This window comes from Bactrocera tryoni, chromosome 1 (assembly GCF_016617805.1).
Source record: "Bactrocera tryoni isolate S06 chromosome 1, CSIRO_BtryS06_freeze2, whole genome shotgun sequence".
NCBI lineage: Eukaryota > Metazoa > Arthropoda > Insecta > Diptera > Tephritidae > Bactrocera > Bactrocera tryoni.
This window is the reverse complement of record NC_052499.1, coordinates 17,502,778-17,529,612: the sequence shown is the minus strand read 5'-3', so window position 1 is coordinate 17,529,612 and position 26,835 is coordinate 17,502,778. Positions and strand designations below refer to the sequence as shown.

Below are 26,835 nucleotides of genomic sequence, written 5' to 3'. Positions count from 1 at the left end.
TTATATTTCAATGTTTTTCTATCTACTCGAATATATTTAAAAAAGTTGTATGTTAAATTTTGCACATATTTATGTTTCAAAAATTATTTGCTTTATTCATGTAATAATTATTACCAATTAATTTTCGTCTATATACATACATAATTGATTACTTAACGAGTTTGGTTATATACCTAATATAACGTTCATCGTTGATATAATGCATTTTTCCAACTAAATATGTACAGATTATACGTTAAACAAAAATAAATAATATAATTTAACATTTAATTGAATAATATCAGAAAATTCACATTAAATATCATGGAGTTAAATTTGCTATAAAAGGAACAAAGTGGCAAAGTGAATACAGCGCAAAAAGCATAAAATTCCGTATTATCAAATACAACCATGTTTAACTTTCTTACCGACGCCTCATGTGAAGAAAATTATTTATTTTGTGTCTTTCCTTGTCAATAACTTGTTTAAGAATTGTTTCATAGTATTTTTCAGCTTTCGTGTTGAACGTTATCAACTAAATACTTGTATCAAGATTGTTTTGCTCACATAGAAAAGATCCGTTTTAACCTAGTAATTTCATAGGGAGCAACACATAGCAAAATGCGAATGTAAGTAGAGCTTGCCTTAAGTTGAGAATAACCTGATCAATTGGTATGTTTATAGGCGCGAAATTTTTAAAACACCAGGTGAAAACTCCGAATCCGATGAACTGGATGAATTAGCAGATGTAGAAGATGTTGAAGATGCCGCGGTGTATGAGGTACATTTGGAGGAACCTTTCGAATCAGAAGACTCTGAAGTCGAGTATGGAATCGCAAATGGCAGTGGCAATATAGCGAATGGACAACAATCGGATGCGGAAGACTCAGACTTCGACCCAAATGTTGATGAAGATGAAGACAGTTCAGATTTTCAACCAGATGACTCGGATGATTCGATGTCAGACACTGGTAATCAAGAAGTTATAAGAAAATCCAAAACAAATTCAGGCGATGATACCGGTCCAGGATCAAGTGGTGTTGGTAGAAATAATGCCGGCGCAGATGGAGTTAGTAGCGCATTAGAACTTAATGAAGATGAAGAAGATGATGAAACGGTCCGAGCCATAATTGCGGCCATTAAAAAACCTCGTACCGCACCACCAGAAATCAAATTAGATGATTTTATTACCGATATTTGTTTTCATCCGGAACGTGACATTATAGCACTTGCAACGATTACAGGAGATGTATGTCTATATGCCTATTCAAATGAAGAAAATACACTACTACGAAATATTGAAATACACGCAAAATCGTGTAGAGACGTTGAATTCACAGAAGATGGCCGTGATTTACTAACATGTTCCAAAGACAAATCCATTATGATAACCGACATGGAGACAGAGAAGCTGAAGAAATTCTATGAAAGTGCGCATGATGAAGCTATAAATAAATTGCACATCATTGATGAGAACCTCTTCAGTACTGGTGACGATGGGGGTACAGTTAAACTTTGGGACATACGAACTAAAGACTCTATATTTTCGTTAAAAGAAGTTGAAGATTTTATATCACAAATGCTCACAAACGAATCAAAGAAATTGTTATTAGTTACGAGTGGTGATGGTTATCTTACCACAATTAACATAGGATCACGTAAGCTGTTTGTACAATCTGAACCGTATGAAGAGGAACTTCATTGTATGGGTACATTTCGTGGCAATTCGAAACTAGTCGTGGGTACATCGAAAGGTCGTCTTTATACATTTAATTGGGGCCAATTTGGCTATCATTGTGATATGTATCCAGGCATTAATACGCCAATCAGCGAAATGATACCTATTACGGATCGTATTTCTTGTGTTGCGGGTGAAGAGGGTATAATACGTGCTTGCCATATAGCTCCATTTCGCAATCTGGGTGTTGTAGGGCAACACAATATGCCAATTGAAAATTTGGACGTCTGTAATTCTGGTGAATTGATTGCCTCATCGTCACATAATAATGATGTACGTTTTTGGAATGTAAAATATTTTGAAGATTTTGGTGACATTAAATATAATGAAAAGCATAACACATTTAAGGATAAGCGACACAATTTACCATCTTCGAAATTCACAAATGCTGGTGACTTTTTTGCTGATTTGGCAAAATCTCCTAGCGATGACAACGAATAGAAATGGTACGTTGAAAATATAGAAATAAAATATGAATTAATGTATAAGAAATTTGCTGTATGTATTGTAAATTTTTGTAAGAAAATTGTGTTTAATTATAGAATAATTAAAACGAATTGTACTTTGATTTATTTTGGGGCGAGATGAATGATGGTTTATTGAATTTCTGTTCGAATAACTTTTTCTGGCGACTTAATACACATGTATGCAAAAATAATACGAATGAATACGCTCACAAAAGCAAGGATCCACAACAACAACCTAGGCCCTATCCAACTAAATACTACAATAGACCTCATTGCGTGTATCTAAATCATTTATGCATTGGCTATCATCGTGTGGTGTGTGCATATGAGTTTTATAATTTAACAATATTATTATTTTAAAGAAACCGCAATATATTTGTGTTTTCAAAATCTTACACATTTTATTAAACTGCATATTTATACATATTTCATTCACATTTCATGGTTACAAGCATTCTTTTACTCATCACTTACTCTATAGTATTGTTTGTTTTAAAAATTGTAAATTCCGAAAGTACATACACAGTTGGGTGTTATATGTGTATGTGTGCATATATTTTTTTTTGTAAATGTGTTATTTTTACAAGAATATGACAATTAGAATGTATGATTTCTGTTAGGTCTTGTGTAGTTTTTGCTAACATATTTTTTTCAAAAAGATGTTTTCTGCTAAGGGATTCAAAATGGAATAAACATGACATTTCTGCCCTTTTCAAATAGGTTAAAATAGTTAATGAAAACAAGCCAAAATACTTGTTAAAAAATAATGTTTGACCCATTTGTATGCATACGCTAATACCTACAATAAATACATACATACTTAAGTATATTGAACAGTGTTTTGTATTTTTAATTTAATTTTTATTTAGGGGGTTTCGTGAAAATAAATGTGTATGTAATTGTATTCGTTAATAAATAAAGCTTTTAATAAGTTCGTTTAATAAATGTGTGATTATGAACGTATAGATATGTAAACTTGTATATAATGTTGCAATTACTTATAGTATACAAATTAAATATACATACATAAATACTAATTATTTTACATTTTTATTAAAAATCAGCCAATTTTTCCTACATCTTCTCTGCTAATGTTGTATTTTTTCAAGATAAATTGTCGTTTCCTTCTTATAAATTGCCTTTTTCTTGCTTAAATAATTATGTATTATATCAAATTTTCGTTGTTTATGTAAGTGAACTTATGCAACTTTATTTTTTATTTAGAAAATATTGAGTTTTGTGCTTTAATGTGTATTAAGATCAAAGTTTAGTATAGAGGAAATTGTTGGATATGAATTGAAAAACTTATACTTTTTATACTAATTTGCATATTTAATTGTAAAAACAAAACTTCTTTCTTACAAAAACGAATTAAATCGAGAAAAAAATACAAATTATGTTATGGCTGTCTTAATCACAAGCACAAATTATAACTAAAGCAGCAAAAAAATGCTTAGCTGCACAACGATAGGTAAAATTAGTAGTAGTAGTTTTAATAATATAAATATTTAATACTTAGTTTTTTTATTCCTTTGGAAGGTAAGCAGATAAATTGCACGAATTGAGTTTTTAATGTATATACATACATATCTATATATGTATGTATATATTATATGCATATGCGTATATATAAAAGCTATATAGCTGCATAAAATTATGATTATACATACATACATATCGTATAAACTATAATTTTATTAATAATAATTGTTACTTCATAGTTATAATTTACACAGCTGATAATTGAAATACGAAAATTTGTAACGCAAAATCTTACAGTAAAAAATACGAAAACAAACTTTTTGGAATGACCAAAGCTGAATTTTCACCCAGTATACACTTTATTTGAACTGAATTAAGAAAAATGCAGTTAAACATTAGTAAGCACAGTATTGCAATGCAATTATGTATATTTTTCATACAAATTGCGAGTATACAGAATGAAAACTATTAAAAAAAAGTCGTAACGCGGCTAAATGGAAAACATATTTGAATGTATGAGCAATGTTAAATATTCATTGCGCGTGCGCATAACGCTGGCGCCTGTGCATTGTGATGTCTGTCCTTCTTCTTTGTATGATATGTAATATTTATATTTAAATAATTTCAAGTAACGGGTCATTTAGCTCCCACTTGTGCTCTCTATGAAAATGGAAACAGAAGTGGTACTTTTTTAATGTCGCAAACTTATCGCATTTATTGGAAGCTTGGCAAAATGGCAATGTCGCAAGACAGCTGTTCATTTTTACATGCAATTTATTTTGCGACAAAGTAACAACTTTTTTCAGTGGTATTCATTGCAATTTGTCGTAAATCGCAATTAGTTGTTTCGCTCGTTGCTCGCATTTAAGCAAATTTTGCCGCTTTTACATAAATGCCACATTAAATGAGTGCCCTAAATATATTTTGTGCAATTTTATTTCCACATTCGATATTTCAAAATAATAAAAAATCAACACATCATGATGGCTGCATATGGAATTGTTAGTTTAATATTGTGTCTGTTTAATTATGTGTATGTACTTTCGACTGTTAGACTTGCCTGTAACTCGCAATTCTTTTCTCTATACTGTGCGTTCAATTTAAAACTTTCGGTTAGTCGTTTCATTATCTTAATATTATGTTCACTATTCAATTTATATTTCTGTTCGCTGCTTATCTACTAGAATATTATCAATAAAAAACAACTTTGAGTGTGAATGCTTAGCACCCTTAAAAAAATTGCTACCAAAAGGGACAAAATATTCCCACAACCAAGTAAAGGACGGAAAACTTTAACAACTACATACATGCACATAGCTTAGTGCAAAGTCAGAACTCCTCACTTAACTCGGCTGTGGGTTTTATGCTTCATTCTATGATTTACACAATTTTCCACTTTTGCCGGTTTTAAGCACTTTGTGCTAACATTACAGCCTATAGCCATTACTACCACCCGCACCACTACTACTGCTACTCACAGCACTGCCGTGTGATGTGGATGCCGTCGTCGCTGCAGCTGCCTCTTGCATAGCTTTCTGTTTGGCTCGTCGATTTTTTTGTCGCGTATGTTCGATTTGAAAATCTTCAACACGTAAATTTAGCCTTTGTATATTATTGATAATAAAGTCCTCTTCGAGCACATGTTCAGGTGGTGAGCGTAGCACCTCTAATGTCTCACAAAGTCCATTACATTGTTTTCGAACTTTATGTTGATTTAGTGAAGCACCAATTATCACTAGTGCTACTTTGAAGATGACACGTATGCCTTCGGCGAGGAAGCAATCCCAAACTCGCAACAATGTTTCCCATGGTAATGTTCTTGTCATAGCGCATAGAAACCAATCGGTCATATATAGTAAGGGTTCGACTTTGTGCTTTTGCAGGTGACGGTATGCGGGTGGACAAGTCTTTTTGAGGAGCCCCTCCAGTATGCCAGCATCGTTTTGCAGCACCTCAAGACCGGTAATGAAATAGTCCTCTAAGTAACTATAAAGAAATAGAAAAACAATACTTTGAAATCTGTATGTATAAAGGGATTATGAGGCAAATAAAAGCAAAATATAAAGTAAATTAATATTAAATGAAATTTTAAAAAGTTTTGTTGTAACTGTACCGTGCATCTAGCACCTATACAGTGCTCATGACAGTTTTTTATATCGGGCCAAGGACATCAACAAAAAAATTCCTTTTGCGCAGAAACAACAATATACCAGCCATAAAAACTGAAGCAGTAAGGATAATTTTATATTTGACAAGATATCTTCACGAAATTTAATACAAATTATTTTCTAAAGCAATGCTACAATTTTGAACAAATTTTAATATCAGACCGCTATAGCTTATACTGCCATGCAACCTGACCGATCAAACTCAAATCATTGTATGGAAAGCATTTTTTATTTTACGAGATATTTTCACCAAATTTTGCATTAAATATTGCCCAAGACAACTCTACAATCTCTGAATAAATTTTTTGGATCGGACTATTATATCATATATCTGTCATACCAACTTTCCGATCAAAATTAATTTTTTGTTTGGACATGTTTTTGTCTGTGAAGGGTATTCTTGCTTAGGTGCAACCGAAGTTAATGTTTTTTCCTGTTCCTTCAACGTAAAAATGTGCCAGAAAAATATGCTAAAAGTTGATTATTTTTTACTATTAATTTGATTGCTTTTTTAATACTAATTTAAAATGCTTAACTTACACATCACAAACACTAACAAACACCCAAAATGCATCTTCTGCTGGTAGGTGCATGAGCAGGAAGGCAGCAATGGGCGCTTGTGCCTGACAAAAGCCCACTTTCGGATTGTATATTGAATACGCTTTTAGTACATTAAATAATTCGATTTGTCCAACTTTATCCTCATCCAAAAACATTTCATGAAATGGAAATTGCCGATGTTTGTCTTTTTTTATCTCTTCGATTACATGTGGATTACCGGGCTGTTCAAGTAGTTCTTTGTAGACTGTAGGATTTTTCTTTTTTAATAAATAAGCACCAGAAAGATAGAACCAAGCACGTGGGCGAACCGATTTTGGTATACCTTTGCGACAACGATCACGAATCTATAAATTAATAAAAACACAACATTATAGCTATGTACTTCTATAAGTTAGGAAATCAAATAAAAAATACATGCCTTTTTGTAATTTTTGGACATATACAATGACCAATTATCAATCATATACAACCACTTCTTTTCTCTCGCAATGATTTGTGCTTTTGAGAGTGGTTCTTTAGGTTTTTCTGTGCGCTGAAAGCCACCGTAAAAGCCGTTGCGATCCGGGCAACTGGAAACGGTGGAACATAGTGATATTGTGTCAACGGAACGTGGTGATGTCGCCATTATGAACTATAAAAAACAACAATTTTAAAATTGCATTTTGTACAGATTTAGATGAAAATTTTAAATTAATAAATAAATTAAAAAACCCTAAACATATACATAAATATGTTCAAAATATATTAATTAAATGTAGCTACTTATGTACATACTTAAGTTCATGTATACAGCTGCGGTCAAATTCTTAGTAGTGTTAGGCATTCTTTTAATACATGTAATCATACTTTTTTATTACAAATTTTTTTTTTCGTGATTCACTTTAAAAGAATCAGATGTCGACATAAAAACGAACAACGACTTGTTTCGCTTAATTTGTTGTGTTTGTTACACTTGTAGGACTTTTTATTTCCAAAGTCTTTTCCGCCAAAAGTCAAAATCTTTGTTTCACGCACTATTAGATGTATTTGAAAAATGTATATTTGCCGAAAATTTCATACAAAAATAAAAATTTTACGACTGAGAAGGGCGCCATGATAAAAAAAAATTGATTTCTGAGGGCAAAACTTAGTCGAAGTCCAAAATATTATCGGTTGCTCACTCACAATGGTACGTAACGCTATCAGGTGCCAACCAAGTAATAAAAAATCGTTGAAGACAACCAGCAATGTCAGTGAGAGTAGTCAATTCCATTGTCAGATACTCACAGCACTTTCCATTTGCGGCTGCTACAAAGATAAAATATGCATTTAATGTAGCTAGAAGTATTGAAACTGTACGCCGGCGTTTGTGCGATCACGACAGAATAGAATATTTAAATTGTTCTTCGTCAACATGGCCGATCATAAAATATCGGACGAATCGAAAATTGATAAGTATGACGGAAGGGGATCGCGTTAATATGATGTCCACCCAATATCGAATACCAGCCGAAATATACAACAAAAACGCTAAAACATGGAGGTGCGAGTATCATGGTTTGAACATATTTTTCTTGGCAAGATGTAGGAAAATACTCTAGAAAACCATGCTGCCGCATGCCAGTGAAGAAGTGCCGCTTGTTTGAACGTTCTAGCAGGACAACGATTCCAAGCACAGAAGTAAAGTTGCTTAAAGATGGTTTGAGGAAAGGAATGTCAATCAAGGTCCCCTGAAAACAACCCCAGCGAAAATTTTTGGACTGATGTCAAGGAGTCAGTAGCCCGATGTAGGCCGACATCAACCACGCAACTATGGGAGGCTGTGAAGAACGCATGGGAGTCTATTTCCATTGAAAGATACCAAAAACTTTTTGACTCACGACGCTGTGTTGCAATATTAAAAAATTAAGATCACACAACTAAATGCTAATAACATAAAAAGACAGTATCCAATTAGAAAAAAAATTGTACTACCTTTTTGTCGAAATTTGGGGTTTAATTTGTTACACTACTAAGTTTTTGATCGCCGAAATTACTCATAAATTTTTTTTGATATATCTACATATTTATAATTCATTGAAATTAGTTAAACAATGACTTTTTTGTGATTTGTTTTATTGTTAGGGCTTTTGTGGTATAAAATATTTTTTGTTTTATAAAGGCGATATCGCATATTTTTAACAGTTCCTCTTCTACGTTTTCACACTACTAAGAAATTGACCGCAGCTGTATATATTTTCCAGTTTTGTTAATTTTAGAAAACGTGCATCATACACGCAAATAATACCTACATATGTATGTATATATTTAGAAATAAATCAATTCAAGTCATTCAAATTTTGAATCAATTGTAAATGTGCAAATGTATTTGTTATATATTCGTATTCTATGCACAAATGAATGTATGTGCGGGTACGTAAAAATTTAAATTGATGGTGTGCATCTGTAGTACTATCGGGTGATTTTTTAAGAGCTTGATAACTTTTTTTTAAAAAAAAACGCATAAAATTTGCAAAATCTCATCGGTTCTTTATTTGAAACGTTAGATTGGTTCATGACATTTACTTTTTGAAGATAATTTCATTTAAATGTTGACCGCGGCTGCGTCTTAGGTGGTCCATTCGGAAAGTCCAATTTTGGGCAACTTTTTCGAGCATTTCGGCCGGAATAGCCCGAATTTCTTCGGAAATGTTGTCTTCCAAAGCTGGAATAGTTGCTGGCTTATTTCTGTAGACTTTAGAAATGGAAGAACTGAACTTGGTTGACATGTGGTTACAACAAGATGGCGCTACATGCCACACAGCTCGCGATTCTATGGCCATTTTGAGGGAAAACTTCGGAGAACAATTCATCTCAAGAAATGGACCCGTAAGTTGGCCACCAAGATCATGCGATTTAACGCCTTTAGACTATTTTTGTGGGGCTACGTCAAGTCTAAAGTCTACAGAAATAAGCCAGCAACTATTCCAGCTTTGGAAGACAACATTTCCGAAGAAATTCGGGCTATTCAAATGCCGAAATGCTCGAAAAGTTGCCCAAAATTGGACTTTCCGAATGGACCACCTAAGACGCAGCCGCGGTCAACATTTAAATGAAATTATCTTCAAAAAGTAAATGTCATGAACCAATCTAACGTTTCATTAAAGAACCGATGAGATTTTGCAAATTTTATGCGTTTTTTTTTTAAAAAAAGTTATCAAGCTCTTAAAAAATCACCCGATACCTCCCACTGTTAACTGTGTGCTTCGGATGCAGCGCCAGAATCATTAAATTGCGCCGCGAAATTATACAAAGGGCGTAGAATACTATGTTGTAATTTTTAAAATGATATAAGCCAATGTTTAACATAATATGCAAAAATTTAAGTTTTTATTATCAATATTATTCCAAAAGCTTTGTTTTTAATATGCAATTGTGAAATTTAAAAATTTATTAAATATGATGCAATTGGGCATGTTAGCGTTTCTTCTAGTCAAATTTGTTGTATAACTAATATAGACGCTTATCAAGCTTTGTGGTAGCGTTGCAACACCTCACCCGCAATGATATCTAAATATGTATAAGTATACAAACAATACGTATGTACATACATATTTATAGGTACATATAGGTACACAAATGCATGAACATACTTATGTGTAATAGTTTATGCATCATGAAGCGGGTGCCTCCTTTAAATATAATTGCCAATTTGAAGACTTAAAAGGAAGCTTGTTGCTTTAATTGTGTTTACTAAACAGACGTCTTGAATATTAATGTCTTTACTATTAGGTTGCTTTCAACGTAATTTTAATACAGACGAAAGCTGGGGGGAAAAATAATATGTATGTATATGTAAAACTTCAAATATTGCAAATATGTACGTAAGTATAAACTTATGTATGTATGCATGTATGTATGTGCCGATATTAGAAAACTGATTTAATTTTACTTTCGTAGGTTAGTTCCCATAATACTTCTTCAAATATGCAATAAACATACAATCGGAAATGATTGATTTCGTCTCAGCTCAGTCAGATCTACGTAATCGGAACAAATCCGCATTTTTATTCGGCCAAGGACTGACAACCCGGTAGCATATGTAAGTACCTTCAAATTACTTAAAGCATTTGTTCTGCAACTACAACATATAGACTTTATGGCATTTCTTTCTGGTTGTTGCAAACGTCGCTGCATGCTTAATATACCCTGTTCGTGGTATAAAAAGCTAAAAAAAAGCATTGCGGAAATATTAATTAAACAATTGGTGCTTATCTATAGTTTTGCTTTTGAACAAATGTAAGTATGTGTAGGCGTATATGCACCGGAGTACAAAAATTGCAATTTTCGAAAACAAGTCCAAGACGGCAAATCTATAATGTTTTAAGGCATAATACTTATACCATAATCGATTTCAAATATCAGTACGCTAAAAACAAAAATACATATGAAAATATTAAAGAAAGTAAGTTATCGGGGTATGTGCACGAACGCAATAAATGTGTTATCAACATGAGACCACCTGAACGCATGTATGAACATAACTTGATTGCGCAAAGCATAAAAATGAGTAACAGTTTGTTTTGTAGATAATTTTATCACACGATAAGTCCACCTTTTACATACTTATTAGACACCCACAACAGTGATCATTCCACAACATCAACCCACCTATAAACGGGAATATTTATACGTAGGCATTTGCAAATGAGCAACTAGTAATATCAACTAACATCTATAAATCAAAACGCTACAATAATTTAGTATGACGTTACCTTTAGTGTAATGAGCCAGTTTATTTACATTAGTCGATACCCTTTCCAAAAGCGCCACTAGCGCACCATAAACAACGTAAAAAAAACAATATAAAAACATACGTGCACACACTACCATATAATCACCTACATACATACATACCTCTGTTGTGACACTACCGTCTGGAGCGCTGCTTACTTTTTTCGTTCCAGAATCTTGTATTCTTATCGTTGCAATTTATTTAGGATATTTTAATTTATACTATTATTTACATGTAGTGAATTTATGACAATATTTCCGTGCGCCACTTTCTCATTTTGCTTATTGGAATTTCTGTTCTATCCTATTCTTCACTTAATAGAAAGACGAAGTTAAAAACCAATTGGAAAATAAAAGCGTAGGTTCACTTTTATAAAGGTATGCTCGAAACTTGTTTTCTTATTGGAATTTTATTCGACATTCCCTTTTTTTCATTCTAAGTAGACACGTTGCACAACACCACTTTTTCTGGTCTTTTTAGTGCAAAATTTATAATTTATATCTGTTTAATATATATTAAATGAAGGTATTTGTACAAACTTAAATATATTCACTCTTTCCGATTTTCTTTGATTTTACTTTGTGGCAATGACAAAGTTGACATTTGCTTATACGCAGGGTTGCTCCATTTTAGTATACCATATATTATTTGCAGTTTTCAACACTGCAAACAGCGAGAGAATGATCGTGAACGGGAGACAGAGAATTCTGCTATTTTCGAGTCCCCTACCGCAAAACTCTGGTGAAACACGCTTAAAATTTGTCTGTGGTGAAACTCCCTCATCTCTGCCGAGTACCCCTGCGAAAAGTTACGATATCTAAAACGTGAACCTTCTCTATGATAAACGTTCTCTGCGGGAGATTTGTTTGCCATATTTTCTCGTAAAGTACGATATTTAAATAAAATATAAGTATATAAAAATTCTTTAAAATTTGTTTGTTTTCACCTCGTTGAAATAATCTCATATACTATTTTATTATGTTATCGCAGAAATATCACTATTAAAATTATATGGCAACATCATGTGTAAAAATGTCAGATTGCTATTTGACGTTTTTCATTATATTTAACTTAGACGCTTTGTGGTATATTGTTTTTCTGGTATAAACTCCGCCACGAAATCTCTTAAAGCCTCTTAATTTGTTTATTTTTCTAGTTGAAATGGCGATGGATCTTGAGAAAATCTGTCGAACTTGTTTGGGTCTTGGTGGTCCATTACTTTCTATATATGATGGTGGTGGAGGCGGTGGATGTATCGCTGACATGCTACGAGATTTTACCAAAACCAAGGTATGTACCCCTCCAATTATATTAATTGGTGATTTCCTAAACAAGACTTATTATCCCCTGTGTAGCCACGACGAGAAGATAAACTGCCCGAAAGGGTTTGTTTATCTTGTATTAGCGAGATTAATCGTTGCTACTCATTTAAGTTGAAATGTGAGAACTCGTGCAGAACACTGAGGCAACTGGTACCTGATGCGCCTCCAGAAGAATCGGAAAAGGAGTTATCAAAAGCAAAGGTAGTACAAGTTAATAAGTGTGTGCAAACGAATGCTGATGTGCCGAAACAACTTACTACTGTTCATACACAAACAAAAGAAAACGTGGTTTCCCAGACTAACCGGTATGTGCAAACGACACCAATATGTAATATAACACATAACAAATCAACGTCCCCTATAAGTGTGAAACCAAATAATACGTTAAGATTTGATAAAATAAAATTGGAAAAAACTTTAGGAGTTGAATTTGGCGAAGAAATTGAAATTGTCGAAAGTAGTAAACTTCAGCGCCGAAATAATGTGCAACACACTTTAGCACTCAAGCGCCGACGAATAGATGAATGCTACGAAGAGGTTGGGGAAGATGGAGAAGAAATTATAATGGAATTGCATACAGATGATCCGGATATTGTTGATAATTCAGAAGGAATTACATTATATTCGGCACTGAATGCCGCCGTACAGGATACAGAAGAAGTTAACGATGATACAACCACGTATTATCAGCTTACCCATTCACAATCAGAAAATGAAAGCGAAAGCGGAAACGTTGCAAATAATGAGAATATCATTAGCGAAACGAATCAATTGCGAGATTGTGATGAAGAATTTGATGAAGACGGTGTTTATGCACGATTTATATACACCGCAGAAGAAAATGAGGCATTTAATACTGGCGATGGGAATACGCAATCCGAGGATTACAATTTCACAATTTTTAAAAATGATACTGGCGAAGCTGAAGTCTTAGCAAAGTCCACAGTGACAACGCGATCATCATCAAAAGCGACTGAAGGAAAAAATGTTCGTGTGCTTAAAGAGGAGTTAAAGTGTTGTTATTGTCCGATGACATTTGTTAGTTCTAAGCGCTTAGCACGGCATGAATTAAAGCGACATGCGAGTGAACAAACACGCAAAGAAAATGATTCCATCTCTGAACAGGAACCATCTAAGTCAAAAGTAAGAAAAAAATTATTGTGTTATTTATTACAGATGCAAATATATTTGTTTTCTTTTGCGTCATTAGGGCAGTTTAGAAAATTCGGAAATGAAGAATGATCATAATGAAGATAAAAATTTAATCATAGCCGAACCGACACCTATAAAGACCACAATCTCAAGTACGTTGCAACCGATTGTACAGAAGACACAACCGGCTAAATTGATTCACTTCTGTGAGACTTGTGGAGCCGGTTTTGCGCTAAGAAGATCGCTAGTTCATCACAAAAAGCAAAATCTTTGCAATAAAATAACCTTTGATTGCGACAAGTGCCGACGTGTTTTCATTTCGGAAGAGACATTGAAGGAACACCTACTAACACATTTGCAAGATCATGAGTGCACCGAATGTGGCAAGCAGTTTGGCACAAATGATGAACTCGGTCAACATATGGTAGACGAGCATAAACGTAATTTACGGAATCAATGCCCCATTTGCAAAAAAGGTTAGTGTGAGAGAATCATTATTTATTTATTTTATTATATTTTACTTATATTTTTTTATTTATATTTTTTATTTTAATCTTTTTTATTGTTATTATTTGGTTATTGATTCGGTTCTCCAATATATTAACCCAAATATCAAACTGTTCACCCCACAGTTTTTACCATACTATCCGCACTAAAAGATCATTTGCGTGTGCATAGCGGTGAAAAGCCGTTTGTATGCGACATATGCAACAAAGCGTTTAGCCAAAAGACGAACTTGAAGCAGCATATAATGCGACATTCCAAGGAAAAGAAATTCAAATGCGATGAGTGTGCGAGGACTTTTGTTACTAAGGGCGAACTATGCTCACATAGGCGTACACATACCGGTGAACATCCATTCCGCTGCGAAGAATGCTTGGCTACATTCACAATATCAAGTTCGTTGGTGAAGCACAAACGTATACATACTGGTGAACGACCATACGCATGCGATCTGTGCCCGAAACGTTTTACGTCATCATTTACGCTAAAAAATCATAGACGCACTCATACCGGTGAAAAACCGTTCAAGTGTCGCTGGTGCAGCAAAACATTTACACAGAAACAGGATTGCGTTATTCATCATCGTACGCATACTGGTGAACGAAATCATTGGTGTCATGTGTGTGGCGAGAAATTTACACATTTGGGTACATTACGTACGCACATGAAAACACATGAGGCGAAAGATGTCGATGGTGTACCGAAAACTGCTGGCCGAGGAAAAAGGGTTTCGACACGTAGCATGCTCAATACTTCTAAAAGAGATAGTATTGATGGTTCAGCTTACAACATCACCATATTGGATGTTGAAGAAGACGATGGTGATGCTGATGGTGATGTCGATGAAGACACAACTACAGTTGTAACGGTGGCTCGTGAGGATATGGAACGTCTGGTGGCAGGTGGAACGCTAAGACGTAGTGAAGAAGCTACTGTCGGGGAGGAAAAACTTGTTCAACTAGCTATTGAGGAAGTTTAACAAGACATAAAAAAATAAAGTAATAATAAATACATAAATAAAAAATTCTTAACTGTTTGAACTTTTTAAAATTTAATACATTAACTTGGTCAATTAAATATGTGTTTAAGTATTTTAATGCAGCGTGTACGTGTCACTTGCTCGGCTGTTGCAACTGCTGTTATATATTTTTAGTAGTGGCGCAGTTTATTATTATTCATTTGCGTATCATTTTGGTGGTAAATTTACAATATTTTATCCGCCTTGTATGTATGTATAAATTTGTGATGTAAGTTTTACGTAAATTGTCTCACTTGTGTCATGTGTCCACTTGCGACAGAACCGCCACTATTACCACCACCACCACCTTCATCGAAACTATTTGCACTAGTTGACGGCGGTTCGGAATTGAACCAATTAATTAACGCATGGTGTACACTCTGCACGCATTTACGCTGATCAGCAATCAGATTTTCCGAGTATTTTACATGATTGGCAAATGCCTCTTTCTCGTGTAATAAATCTTTGGACATGCGATGCAGATCTTTGAGTATGGCTGAGCCCCACAATTGTACATGAATATCGGGTATTTTGGAAGCCAACTGCATAGCAGGTGTAACCATATTCATGCTTTCCTTCGAGTTGCCTATGCTGAGGAAGACATGTGATAGTAGTACCAAAGAACAGGATGTTAAACGATTGAGGTCTTCAGCATTGGCCATTTTTAAGGTCTCGCGTAGGAATCGTCTAAAAAAAAGCAAATATATGACATTAGTTGTTATTTGAATTTATATTATGATAGTATAATTCCATATTCGTTTTAACCTACTTGGCCTCGTGAAAACTGCTTTTATGAAACGCATGTAGCCCTTGCACATAATAGAAACCGCCCATTAGTGCTTGACTACTATGCGTGTGCGTATTCTCTGTGGATACGGTGTCCAAAATTTGTTTTAGATCCTGTTCGCGCTTTGTCCGTAGAAAAATAATTGCCAAATTTAAATTAGCAAATAATTTTAGGTCACGTTCAGATGTTTCCATTACACAAGCTATGAATTGCCGTTCTGCGTGCTCATAAAAGCTAGTAGACATTGAATATAAACCTAATAGACAATGTAGTTGTGCTGAATGACGCCGAAGTAAACCTCGATTGGGCGATGCAATGCAAACATCTCGCGCTGCTGCAATTTCGGTGATTGCCAGAATACGATTGCCCATCACCATGCGACACATTACAATGTGCTCCAGTAATATCACCTTGAACACTGACAATATAGGTTTGTCATCTTGCGCTTTTAATTTTTCGATTTGTGTTAACGCTTTTTCTGTGTACTTTTGTGCCTTATCCATATAACCGGCCATCATTGAGTGTGATACCGTCACTAAATATACTAAAACATATAACTGTTCTTTAGGTAGCCACACGAACATTTCTAACGCGTTTTGTCCAAATATCGCTGAACCAAGAAAAAAAAAACAAGTTTGTAGTTATTTTATTACATGAAATTATATATAAAATTATACCTTCATCGGTTGGCCAGTTGGGTGCCATTATTGTTTGGATCGACGTTTGCAATTGTTTTAAACTGGGTTTTACGGTTTTCACCTGACCCAACGCAAGGTAATAGCAGACTTGCAGTACTAGGAAAAATACTTTCAAGTATTCCTTCTGATGAGCATTAGTTATATTGTTATCAATAATTGCACCCGCCGTATTTAACAACGCTAATACATCGTTTGTCTTCCGCTCTATCATTAATATCATAGCGCGCGACAATAAAAATAACACTTTGAGATAAGTAGCACCGGTCTCCTCAGCTGACTCTACACCAACGGCCAATAATTCAGAAGCTAAAGAATACTCCCGATCTGACGCGTGTATTTGCGCAAGTTGTAACAACAGTTTGCAATGCCAAAAGACATTATGCTGCGACAATTCAACAGCACGGCGCAGCATCGCCTTTGCTTGAGAATTTTGTTCCAACTGCAGGTGTAACTGTGCTAATAGCGAGGCGGTGTCAAACTTAACGTCATCAAAATGTACCAAAGTCTCAGAAAGTTTCCATGCAGTTTCTAAATGATTCCGCGCTAAATCGGTGTTCAATGTATAGGCCATCAATATTTGGCCCATTTGTAGGTGTGTGCGTGCTTCCACTTTTGTCGGTGGCTGGAAGGTGAACAACGCTTGTAAGCACTGTATACATTTCTTAATGTTTGGCGGTTTCGATGTACGAAAATGCTCGGCAAGGCCTAGCAATGATATATAGCAGGCATCCTGGGAAGGCGCTGTAGCAGTGCTTGTTGATGCCATCTCAATTCACCAACCACACTAACAGCAGCAGCAACAAATGCAATTGCTTCAGCTTGTTATTGTAGGATTCATAAATTGCTGACGCAGATTTACTTGTTATTGAGCCTTTTGTTAAATATTTTCACAATTGTATTGAAATTTATTAAATTGCTTTCGTTCAATCAAAATATTGCAAAGTATTGAGGTGAATAACACATTTGGCAATTGTGGTGGATTTATGGCATTTGGCATTTAAATGTTGCCGTATATTTCATTGCGAATGTAGAGTTATAGTTTTGCATTAATTCTAAAAAGATAACCTATAAGAAAAATTTGCGAATTGAAACCAATTTCTTAAAAAAATATTTGCTTTCATTTGGATTAAAACTTCATTAAAAATATGGTTAAAAACTTGCTCGTTGCATAAAGCATTGTGAAAACATTTCACCCTAAATGTTTCTTACGTTGGCAAAGCGAATATTGTTTTTTGGTGTTTCCAAAGAAATTATGGCTGATTCATACACAACTCTTGCATCGCTTTGCTTCAAACACTTGTGTTGACAGATTTAGTTCAATGCATGCAAAGCAAAGTAAAATTACCCAACACTTTTACGCTTTGCTAAATAACAGACGCCATTTTCATTAAAGAGCAGCACGGAAAGCAAAACTTTCTCCGTTTTGTCGTTAAAATATGGATTGTCAAACGAAACTCGGAAAACTGTATCTAAAAAACTGACCTATCTACGTTTCGAAATTATCCATTGTGTTGAATAGCTTCATGTACCACCAATAACTATTCCTTTAATGATATATATTTGTGCCGATATTAACCGACAAAAGCCTGTCAAACCCACATTACGAAATGATTCAGTTGCTACAACAACCACCCAAATTATTAAAGATCTGGTTTATATGGGTAATTTTAATTCTTAAAATAATGTAGTTATTGTACATATGTAAATAATATATATTTAAAATTTTTTATATTTGTTTTTATTTTATAATTTCTTTTTATTTATTTTTAGTATTTTATTAATCTTGATTTAGTTTAAGATTTTTTTAGTTTTTGTTTATTTATTTATTTATGTTATACATATGTACTATTATAATATATGTATGTTCTTTGAAAGCATTGTTCTTCCCCAAACCCACAGAGAAACTGTTATACCTTCGACGACTATAGTTCAAAACTCAGTCAGAATTTTAGACATTATTACCGTTAAACGAATTAACGAAAATCTCGTGCTGTTCCACAACATTTGTTAACATAAAAAAAATTTAGTAATTAACATTATGTTGAACAATCATTTTTTATTAAATAATTCAAATCAAATGAAATTAATGTTTTTGCAAGTACACGAAAAAAGCGCATAAAAATATACCTATATGTACATATGTATGTGTACGAATTCAGCGAAAATATTTATGTTTAAAGTATATTTTCACTTGTAGGCAAAATCTGTGTTTCTAGTTAGGATGCAAATATTATTTAACGGCTTAATATAAAAAATCCTAAATTGTTTTCTCTAATGCGCAAGTTGTTCTGTGAGTTTACAGTAAAATTGCATAACTTATTGTTTAACTGTTGTGTGTTGTAGCGTTTGGTATTTTGCGTAAACAAATATTTGCTTGTATGTTTGTATGTACATATGTATATATGTAGGTAGTTGCATCAAAAATTTAACTGATACGCATAGGAATATCTGTGTAACATTGTTTGTGTTGTTTTGTTTAGCAATAAACTTGCAAATACTCGTATATGTATGTATGTATATATATAGGACTATACAGCACATATATTACTATACAACGCTTTACATTTATAAATACGTACGTATGTATATCATTGTTTTTATTTGTTTTTAACTATGGGCTTAAATGGTTGCAAATACGTATGTATGTAAGTATATAAACATCTGAATAAGACATAGTACTTTAAATGTGTTACTTTTATTTGATTTTTTTCCTTTTAAATACTTATGTTCAAACTTGCCTGGATGTAAATACCTATGTACAAGCATATATAATATTACATAATAATTCATACTCAAACCTCATTAGTATGTCTAGAATTCAATTCCATGCGACGTTGACGTCAAGTATTATTCCTACATGTTTAGTACGTTTAAACACACTTTTTGTCCTTGTCTTAGAAACATTCAAAAAGAGAAAATCTTTAATTTTAGTATTACAACCACTTTTCACTTACAATATATGATGCATTTATGTATGTATGATTATACAATATGTAAATAACTTTTATTAATTGATGAATATGAAGAAAACATACATACACGTTAAAACAAACAAACAAAAACAATTTCACTGGTCAAGAACTGTATACTTTGTTAATAAAAAGTTTCCATTAAAAGATCGAGCAGTTTGTATGTCAGCTGTATTACTGTATGGAGAACTCTAATACATGTATTCTATAGTGATCCGATCTTGACTCTTACTTAATTTGTTCGGAGTTTGTACCATTGTTTTAACCAATAACCCATGCCAATTTGGTGCAGATATCTTGTCAAATAAAAAAGTTTTCCACACAAGGACTTAATTTTGATTGTTCAGTTTGCAAAGCTGCTTCACGGGGAGAAAAAAGCTGTGCAAAATTTCAGATCTACATCTCAAAAACTAAGAGACTAGTTCGCATATGGACATGGCTGAATCGACTTAGCTCGTCATGCTGATAATTTAAAAAAAGAAGTATATTTAATACTCTGCATATAAAAGTATAAACTGTGTCTCAATTTATGTGCCCTGAAATTTTTACAAGTTTTAACACTGATATTAGTACATTCTAGCTCTTGGAAATGTCTATAAAAGTTTGGCTTTTCATTAGTTTATATGTTAGGAGGAAAAAATGCAGTATTTTAAACATTAAAATAATATGACATTAACAATGTATGACATGACATTAACTGAACATTTTTGAAAGTGTTGTGTTAATTTCTTCAAATTCATCATTAAATTACATCTCATATAAAACGTGTTTACATATGTAACTGCATTTTCATTGATATAACAGGCCAAGTATTGCCTTTCAGTAGAATTTATCCAAACCTAATTCTGTATATTTATGCTGTGACGACAACAACAATGCATGTAAATAAATTGTTTTGTCTTTTTCAATGTTTTCTTTCTTATTTGTTGAGTATTGTATGTTATTATTTTGCTTACAGTTTATTTTTTTTTTAATAATCTTTACTTAGTATTAACCTGAATATAAGTCGCAAAACTTAACTTCTGTGTTTGCTTAAAAAAATTATGTACTTACGATTATATCTACTACTTAAGCAGCCTTTTGTTTTTAGGAGAAATCTAATTGAAAATTTTAGATATCAGCTATAACATAACTTTCTTCAATATATAATTTTATATTGGCAATTGAGCAAAAATAATATTTACAATTGTTTAGTAAAAGTTTCGAAACCAATAGCAAGAATACATAAGAAACTCGTGTTTAAATTAACTGAACAATCTAAGACATACCTATGTAAATATGCGTATACATATATATTTATAATTTAAATATGCAACAACGCACAGTAGAACTTAATTTAGCTAAAAAAAGCCTAATAAACTGTTTTTGCTTTACAAAACATAGGAAAAAACTTCTTAATAATTTTAAAGCCTACAATTATAAACCATTTAAATGTGTATGTATGTATTTACAAATACTTTATAAATTTACGTGCATTTATTACGTTAGGTTTGTGAACACAATAGAAGATTAAGGAAATGTTGTTAATTTAAAAGGAAACCATGGCAAAATCTGTCGAATTATGCAATTCTCATATGGAAGGCAATGGAAAAACGACAAAAAAAAAGCTGCTTTAAGCTTACATTCACTTATGTCAGTATGTATGTAGGTAAATATAGTTTCCTTTGTATTGCGGCTTTGCCAAGGATACTTTATTCGTAGCGGAATTGAGTTACACAAAACTGTACTGGTTGTCGACCGCGCGTGGGCCCATTTCATTTGCGTTCAAATCGTTAATGCTTGCCACTCTTGCACCAATAAGATGTGGATTCTGTAAATGCCAAACGAATGCAAATATAAATAAATGAATTATTATTCTTTTAGCAATGTAGCCAACAAACAGCGAAAGAAATGTTTCGCCATTCTTTGAGAAATTTGTTAAGTTGCGAGAATAAGAATAAGAGCCAATATACTCCTGTTGAGTTGGTTTAAGATTTAGATTGGTTATCGAATTTTGCTTTGTTTTGATTTCGGCTTCAATGTTTGTTGGCTACATATGTTACAACGTATGTAAATATGTACCGGTGATTGTAGAGATACTGTTGACGTGCGTAATTGTGGCGTGTTTAATTGTTGTTGTTGTTGTTGTTGCTGCTGCTGCTGCGGCGGTTGCTGTTGCTGCTGGTGTGATTGCTGTTGCTGTGCTGATATTTGAGGCGGTTGTAGATGTACATGATGGTGATGCGGCGGCTGCGTTGGTTGCTGCTGCTGCTGCTGTAGGAACGGTAACTCAATTTCGCACGTTTTTAAGCGCACACTCATGTTCATTGTGATTACATGTTGCGGCTGCAATCCGCCAGTAAACAAATGCAATTGTGGCATGGAATAATAGGAAGAAAAGAAAATACATGGCACTTTGATTTTGAATACGTGACACGAACACATTGCGTGCGACTGGTGTTAGTATTATTTGATTTTGTTGTGGAAAGCTGATGACTCAGATCCATGCAACTAAACGTAAAAAGGATTTTCAATACAAACATACATAGTTATGCATATACTTATAGATATGAAGAGAAAAAGTATCTAAGATATTACGAAAAAAAAATAACAATAATTAAAATATTACAATAAAGGAAATTGTGCTAATTTTAACATACACAAACTAGACGAAAATAAAAAGTTAAGTAAAATATTACTTATTTTAAATTTAAAATAAAAGCTACCATTAAATTTGTACATAATTTTGATTTTCCACAATTTTTTTGTAGTTATATTCTAATGTTATACGCTTGATGCTCCTTGTCCGTATTGAAAGCAAGTCAAGTGCAAAATTTAATGGCGCCGTGTTGAATTGTTGTTCAACGATGTCAAAAAAAAAATAGAATTTACACAAAAAAAATACAAAATAAAATACGAAAACATCAAATCAAAATCATCACTGACACTGAATGGACTCCAAAATTTAGGCTATCTCACATGTCTCGGTGATGGATGCTGTTGCTGTTGTTGTTGTGGTTGATGCCCACCGTTTGTTTCAGCATTGCTGCTGGCATCAATTGTGCCGCTACACGAAGTTCCTTGATTATGTACCCACTCGGTTAGTGTAACATCAGATGTGCCGCCCGATTCTAATGGTATTGGATTGTGCCGGAAGTGCTCGAGCATCTCCTGAATCGAAGGAAACCATAAATGCTGTACACGGCATTGGCCCTTCTCCGACAAGGTCATACGTAAATGTTTAGCACGCCCTTGAAAATTGAATGTGAGCACAAATTCACCTTTGCGCGTCTCACTTTGACGCACTAAAAAGAAACCATGTCCTGCTGCTTCTGAATGTAATACCATACGTGCTGCTTCTGAACGCGGCAGTGTACCATGAAACCAGGGATACTGTCGCATTTCAGCCGTTAAATCCGCTACATTTATATCCAATTCAGAATCACATTCGGGTTCGAAATTACTCGACGCCGACAGGCGTTGTTCACCGCGTTCGCCAGGTCCGACACGTCTCGGCGGTATATCAGGTAAACCATCTATTGCATTTCCATCATTACCAATAGTTGTCGTTGCACCTACTCCCCCATTTCCAGATGCAAGTGCATTGTCTGATTGTGAACTGCTTGGGCCGACATTGCCGTTCGAACCAAGTATGTTTGTCTGATGGTATTGTGGATTATTAATGCCACCACTGCGTGGAATAGTGCCATCTGTGGAAGTTAAATTGCCACTCGGACTCATAGCCATTGAAGTTGTTGCCGAAATACCACCCATTATGCCGCCGACACCGCCACCACCAGTAAGCAATGCATCTGCTGATTCCAATGGCAATTGCTGCGTAGGCGGTGTACGCATGCAATAGCGTATAGTGGCTAACCAGCTGTGCATTTCATCACTGCTCTCTGCCTCAATAACATATTCCATATTGTTATCTGCCTTCAATACAAAAGTGTTTTCCCGGTCGGGCATTTCAAGTCGAGTTGTTTTTCTTGCCTCCGATATTAGGAAACAAAAAACACCACTACGAGGCTGAAATAAATAATTTTTATAATTTTAATGAAACGTAAATATATTTAAAAGTTAACGCTGAGAAACCTTTGTAGCTTTAGGTGGCGTATAGAACTCCAACATATAACCGCCAACAGCTTTCACTAGTGCCAGACGACATTTTTCCCACTTTTGCGTGCCAGTTGGTTGATCCAAACTTTCGGGTGTTAAATTATAGACGTAACCTTCTTTACGACATTCAACAATAATTTTCGAGATCTTTGTCTTGCTATGTTTGCTGCCATCCAAATCATCGCTGTTCTTATGAAAAAGCGTCTGCAGGAATAAGAAATTCTAAGATTAAATATATTAAAACGAACTGTTCTATATTATGATATGTATATAGACAACTGTTAGACTTGGTAAAATTATTGCCCACCTTGCCCTTGCGCAGACCTTTGAAAGAAAGGCGTCGAAAGAATGCTTTTTGAAAGATTTTCGGCGAATCTTCCGCTGTGTTGCCACTTTCTTCTAATGAATTTCCATTACCAGTCTACAAATTAAATGGAAATAAAATTCATTGAAAATTCTTAAATACGTTGCCCTCAAGGGGAACTAACCTTAAGATTGTTACGTCTATGACAGAATTCAGTTTCGAAATGATCCACAAATGCTTCGGCAAACTTTTGTCCGAAGCTCCGATAGGAAATATTGCGCGCCTCCTCGGGTGGCAAATTTCCATTTATATAATTTATGCAAGCCTTAGCAAAATCAGCTGCCGCTACACGTGAATGACGTTCACAGAATTCTTCCCAACTTGTGCCATAAGCATATGAAGTACCACTAGCAGTACTCATATTTGGTATAAGATCACCGCCTACGGCACCACCGCTGCTACCACCAACACTACTTCCGCTAGCAGGCCCAATATAGCCACCAGCGGTAAAAGTATTTGCTGTACTATTTCCGCCCATTTACTTAATAAATTTTTATTATTATTATTCTTTATCCGGCACGAAAATGTCTGAAGTAAATATTCTACAAATTAATAAAGTTATATAATCTTGTATTTGGCACGTATGTAAATATATTACTTTTAACTTAACTCATAAGCCTCGAAAACTTGATTATAAGTTGTTATTTGTAATTTATGTAGAGATACCTATAACATAAATTTGTATACTTTTTTATTTTAGCATCATTTTATTAAATGGCTTGTCGCATATTTTAAATTCGAATAAATACATAACTCTTTGATGAAAGAAATTGGTGTTATCACTTTTTATGCCAATAACACAATTAAACTTGTTTTTTAATATGAACTAAATAGTCTTTATTGAATTTCTTGTGATTTGCTTGAATTATATATTTTAAGTTCGTTTTTTTAAAAAATAAGTTTAAAAGAAAAACAAATATTTACTATAAATGCAAAACATATACTTATGTAGATGTGTATATTCAATTATATACATATACATATGTATATACCTAGTTGGAACTAAATCCCAATTTATATTTTTAGCAAAGGCCTAACAAATATTTCTTTACTTTGATTCAATAATCATTAATCCGTTTAATTGTAAATCAATTTGACTAACAACATTAAAAAGTTGTATTTAATATGGGTATGATATGCGATCAATTCGAGAAAAAATACTAAAAAATTGTGGGAATAGTCTTTATCAACGTTTGGTAAAAAAAAAGGCATTCACCATGAGTAAATATATTCAACCAGCGGTCGTAATTTAAATTTTAGTTATATTAAACTCACATTGAAGTTATTGGTTTCTTAAAAAAAATTTATTTCTCTGTAAAGATGCGCATTTTCTCATATGCTTCACGCCTCTTATTGTACACATGGATTTTCTCGTCCTCTTAAGAAGGAGAAACAGCACTTATTTCACCTTAGACTTATCTAAGCATTTTCAATATATCTTTGATATATTTTCAATACTTTCTTACACATCTTCTTTTATTGATATAAATTTATTTATTAAAATTTTGTTTCTAAACGATTTTATAAATAAATAAAAGCGGAAAAGCTGGAAAACGCATTGAAGAAGAGAAAAAATTTTCACTTTGCTATTGTAAACGAAATTGCCAACTATTCTTTACGCACAACAAAGATGTTGCCAACTGTAGATATGAAATTAATTGCCAACTACATATATGAACGTTAAGCTAATCACAGGAGCGTATTTGTCATCTAAAATTGTGTGTTCAATTAAGAATTTAGAGCCGTTATTTTAAAAATTATTAGTAAATATTATTTGAAAAATTAAAAAAAAAAACTAAAATAGACACAACTGTCTAGCCACATTTTATTGGAAACATATGGTTTTAGCCGACGAGTTAGGAACCGGTGTTTAAAAAATTTATATGAAATAGTATTTTGTAAATTACAAAAACTGGAATATATGTACTAGACTGACTATTCATATTTTTTATTGAAAATATGTAATTTTCAGAATACTCTATGGATCTATGTTACCCATTCTGTCAGTGACCTAACCCTATTGTTACCGCGGTTTCTAGTACATGCCCAACGCTATCTGCTACCAAATATACATATATAACAGGAGTGGAATTAAAACTATATCCGACTAGGGGTTTATCACTAATTGGTTTCACCTGTTCTCACAACATTATGGTCTACTAAAGGCATTTTTTCGAAATTATTTTTCTTCCAAATTCAATACTATTGTTCCTCTAAATTACTTTAGGGATGTTTTCGCCTCTACAACAGCACGTTTCCTGGGGTCTTGGTTAAATGACTTTAATACAACCAACATAAACCTTACCATCCAAGCGGAGTTTAGATAACCGCAACAGCAGCAACACATTGTAGAAATCTTGTCAGATGCAGATAAAGTTTAGAAAAATTTGGCATATGTTTCATATATATTTCTTTTATTGTTAAACAATTTACTTATATTTTAAAATTATATCAAATAGTTCAACATAAAAAATTTGCATTTATATTAAATATTATACCTTATTTCATCAGTTTTTGCTAAATCTTATGCAATTTACTTGTAATTAGTAAATTAATACAATAGTAATAAGAATAAAAAAACTAATTTAAAATTCAACGTATTACATAATACTTACGAATATATAAGTATATTCAAAAATTGCCTTTACTTAATAGCTACCCTTGTGTATTTTATTTTACAAGTTTATTTTGTAAAATATTTCTATCGATAAGTGCTGCGTATTTGTGTTGTTGTGTATTCAAATTACATCTGCAACTTGAAAATGGTATGAGTTA

The 26,835-nt window shown here is 33.4% G+C and overlaps 5 protein-coding genes across 12 annotated transcripts; 2 read left to right on the top strand and 3 right to left on the bottom strand.

The window, feature by feature from the left end:
* The first annotated feature begins 415 nt into the window (after positions 1-415).
* On the top strand, positions 416-2,274 carry LOC120768329 (WD repeat-containing protein 55 homolog). Its single transcript, XM_040094972.1, has 2 exons — positions 416-608; positions 664-2,274. Exons 1-2 carry the CDS (start codon positions 601-603, stop codon positions 2,156-2,158), a joined length of 1,503 nt encoding a protein of 500 aa, XP_039950906.1. The 5' UTR covers positions 416-600; the 3' UTR covers positions 2,159-2,274.
* Positions 2,275-3,983: 1,709 nt separating this feature from the next.
* Positions 3,984-11,705, bottom strand: LOC120768334 (TBC1 domain family member whacked). 2 transcript variants are annotated; one of them, XM_040094986.1, is made up of 4 exons: positions 11,271-11,705; positions 6,814-7,026; positions 6,375-6,739; positions 3,984-5,652 (listed from the first exon to the last, which is right to left on the bottom strand). In XM_040094986.1, exons 2-4 carry the CDS (start codon positions 7,018-7,020, stop codon positions 5,094-5,096), a joined length of 1,131 nt encoding a protein of 376 aa, XP_039950920.1. In that variant the 5' UTR covers positions 7,021-7,026; positions 11,271-11,705; the 3' UTR covers positions 3,984-5,093. The 2 variants fall into 2 exon arrangements, with proteins under 2 accessions (XP_039950920.1, XP_039950929.1); XM_040094995.1 differs by lacking the exon at positions 11,271-11,705 and adding an exon at positions 11,129-11,211.
* Positions 11,706-12,259: 554 nt separating this feature from the next.
* On the top strand, positions 12,260-15,157 carry LOC120773717 (zinc finger protein 271). The gene is made up of 4 exons (XM_040102769.1): positions 12,260-12,438; positions 12,504-13,613; positions 13,681-14,098; positions 14,255-15,157. Exons 1-4 carry the CDS (start codon positions 12,310-12,312, stop codon positions 15,103-15,105), a joined length of 2,508 nt encoding a protein of 835 aa, XP_039958703.1. The 5' UTR covers positions 12,260-12,309; the 3' UTR covers positions 15,106-15,157.
* A 1-nt stretch (position 15,158) lies between these two features.
* Positions 15,159-17,575, bottom strand: LOC120773725 (MAU2 chromatid cohesion factor homolog). The gene is made up of 3 exons (XM_040102782.1): positions 16,609-17,575; positions 15,914-16,541; positions 15,159-15,831 (listed from the first exon to the last, which is right to left on the bottom strand). The coding sequence occupies exons 1-3, from the start codon at positions 17,393-17,395 to the stop codon at positions 15,381-15,383; spliced, it is 1,866 nt and encodes a 621-aa protein (XP_039958716.1). The 5' UTR covers positions 17,396-17,575; the 3' UTR covers positions 15,159-15,380.
* Positions 17,576-18,659: 1,084 nt separating this feature from the next.
* Positions 18,660-25,611, bottom strand: LOC120772848 (SH2B adapter protein 1). Of its 7 annotated transcripts, XM_040101672.1 has the most exons (8): positions 25,336-25,610; positions 24,659-24,726; positions 24,185-24,602; positions 24,004-24,117; positions 23,673-23,918; positions 22,557-23,606; positions 21,660-21,923; positions 18,660-21,408 (listed from the first exon to the last, which is right to left on the bottom strand). In XM_040101672.1, exons 3-8 carry the CDS (start codon positions 24,536-24,538, stop codon positions 21,310-21,312), a joined length of 2,127 nt encoding a protein of 708 aa, XP_039957606.1. In that variant the 5' UTR covers positions 24,539-24,602; positions 24,659-24,726; positions 25,336-25,610; the 3' UTR covers positions 18,660-21,309. The 7 variants fall into 7 exon arrangements, with proteins under 7 accessions (XP_039957606.1, XP_039957598.1, XP_039957625.1 ...); XM_040101664.1 differs by lacking the exon at positions 24,659-24,726; XM_040101691.1 differs by lacking the exon at positions 24,659-24,726 and having other exon boundaries at positions 23,673-23,900.
* Positions 25,612-26,835: the final 1,224 nt, after the last annotated feature.

Excerpts from the sequence above, each read along its gene's own strand:
- LOC120768334 (XM_040094986.1), bottom strand. The coding sequence starts at position 7,020 with ATGGCGACATCACCACGTTCCGTTGACACAATATCACTATGTTCCACC. Across the intron at positions 6,740-6,813 it reads TGTCCAAAAATTACAAAAAG|ATTCGTGATCGTTGTCGCAA; the intron begins GCATGTATTTTT and ends ATTAATTTATAG. Across the intron at positions 5,653-6,374 it reads TTTGTTAGTGTTTGTGATGT|TTACTTAGAGGACTATTTCA; the intron begins GTAAGTTAAGCA and ends ATTTCTTTATAG.
- LOC120772848 (XM_040101672.1), bottom strand. The coding sequence starts at position 24,538 with ATGGGCGGAAATAGTACAGCAAATACTTTTACCGCTGGTGGCTATATT. Across the intron at positions 21,924-22,556 it reads AGCATCCATCACCGAGACAT|CCGCAACATGTAATCACAAT; the intron begins GTGAGATAGCCT and ends GGCGGATTGCAG. Across the intron at positions 21,409-21,659 it reads CAGTATCTCTACAATCACCG|AATCCACATCTTATTGGTGC; the intron begins GTACATATTTAC and ends TGGCATTTACAG.
- LOC120773717 (XM_040102769.1), top strand. The coding sequence starts at position 12,310 with ATGGCGATGGATCTTGAGAAAATCTGTCGAACTTGTTTGGGTCTTGGT. Across the intron at positions 13,614-13,680 it reads AGGAACCATCTAAGTCAAAA|GGCAGTTTAGAAAATTCGGA; the intron begins GTAAGAAAAAAA and ends TTGCGTCATTAG. Across the intron at positions 14,099-14,254 it reads ATGCCCCATTTGCAAAAAAG|TTTTTACCATACTATCCGCA; the intron begins GTTAGTGTGAGA and ends TTCACCCCACAG.
- LOC120773725 (XM_040102782.1), bottom strand. The coding sequence starts at position 17,395 with ATGGCATCAACAAGCACTGCTACAGCGCCTTCCCAGGATGCCTGCTAT. Across the intron at positions 16,542-16,608 it reads CAACTGGCCAACCGATGAAG|CGATATTTGGACAAAACGCG; the intron begins GTATAATTTTAT and ends TTCTTGGTTCAG. Across the intron at positions 15,832-15,913 it reads AGCAGTTTTCACGAGGCCAA|ACGATTCCTACGCGAGACCT; the intron begins GTAGGTTAAAAC and ends GCTTTTTTTTAG.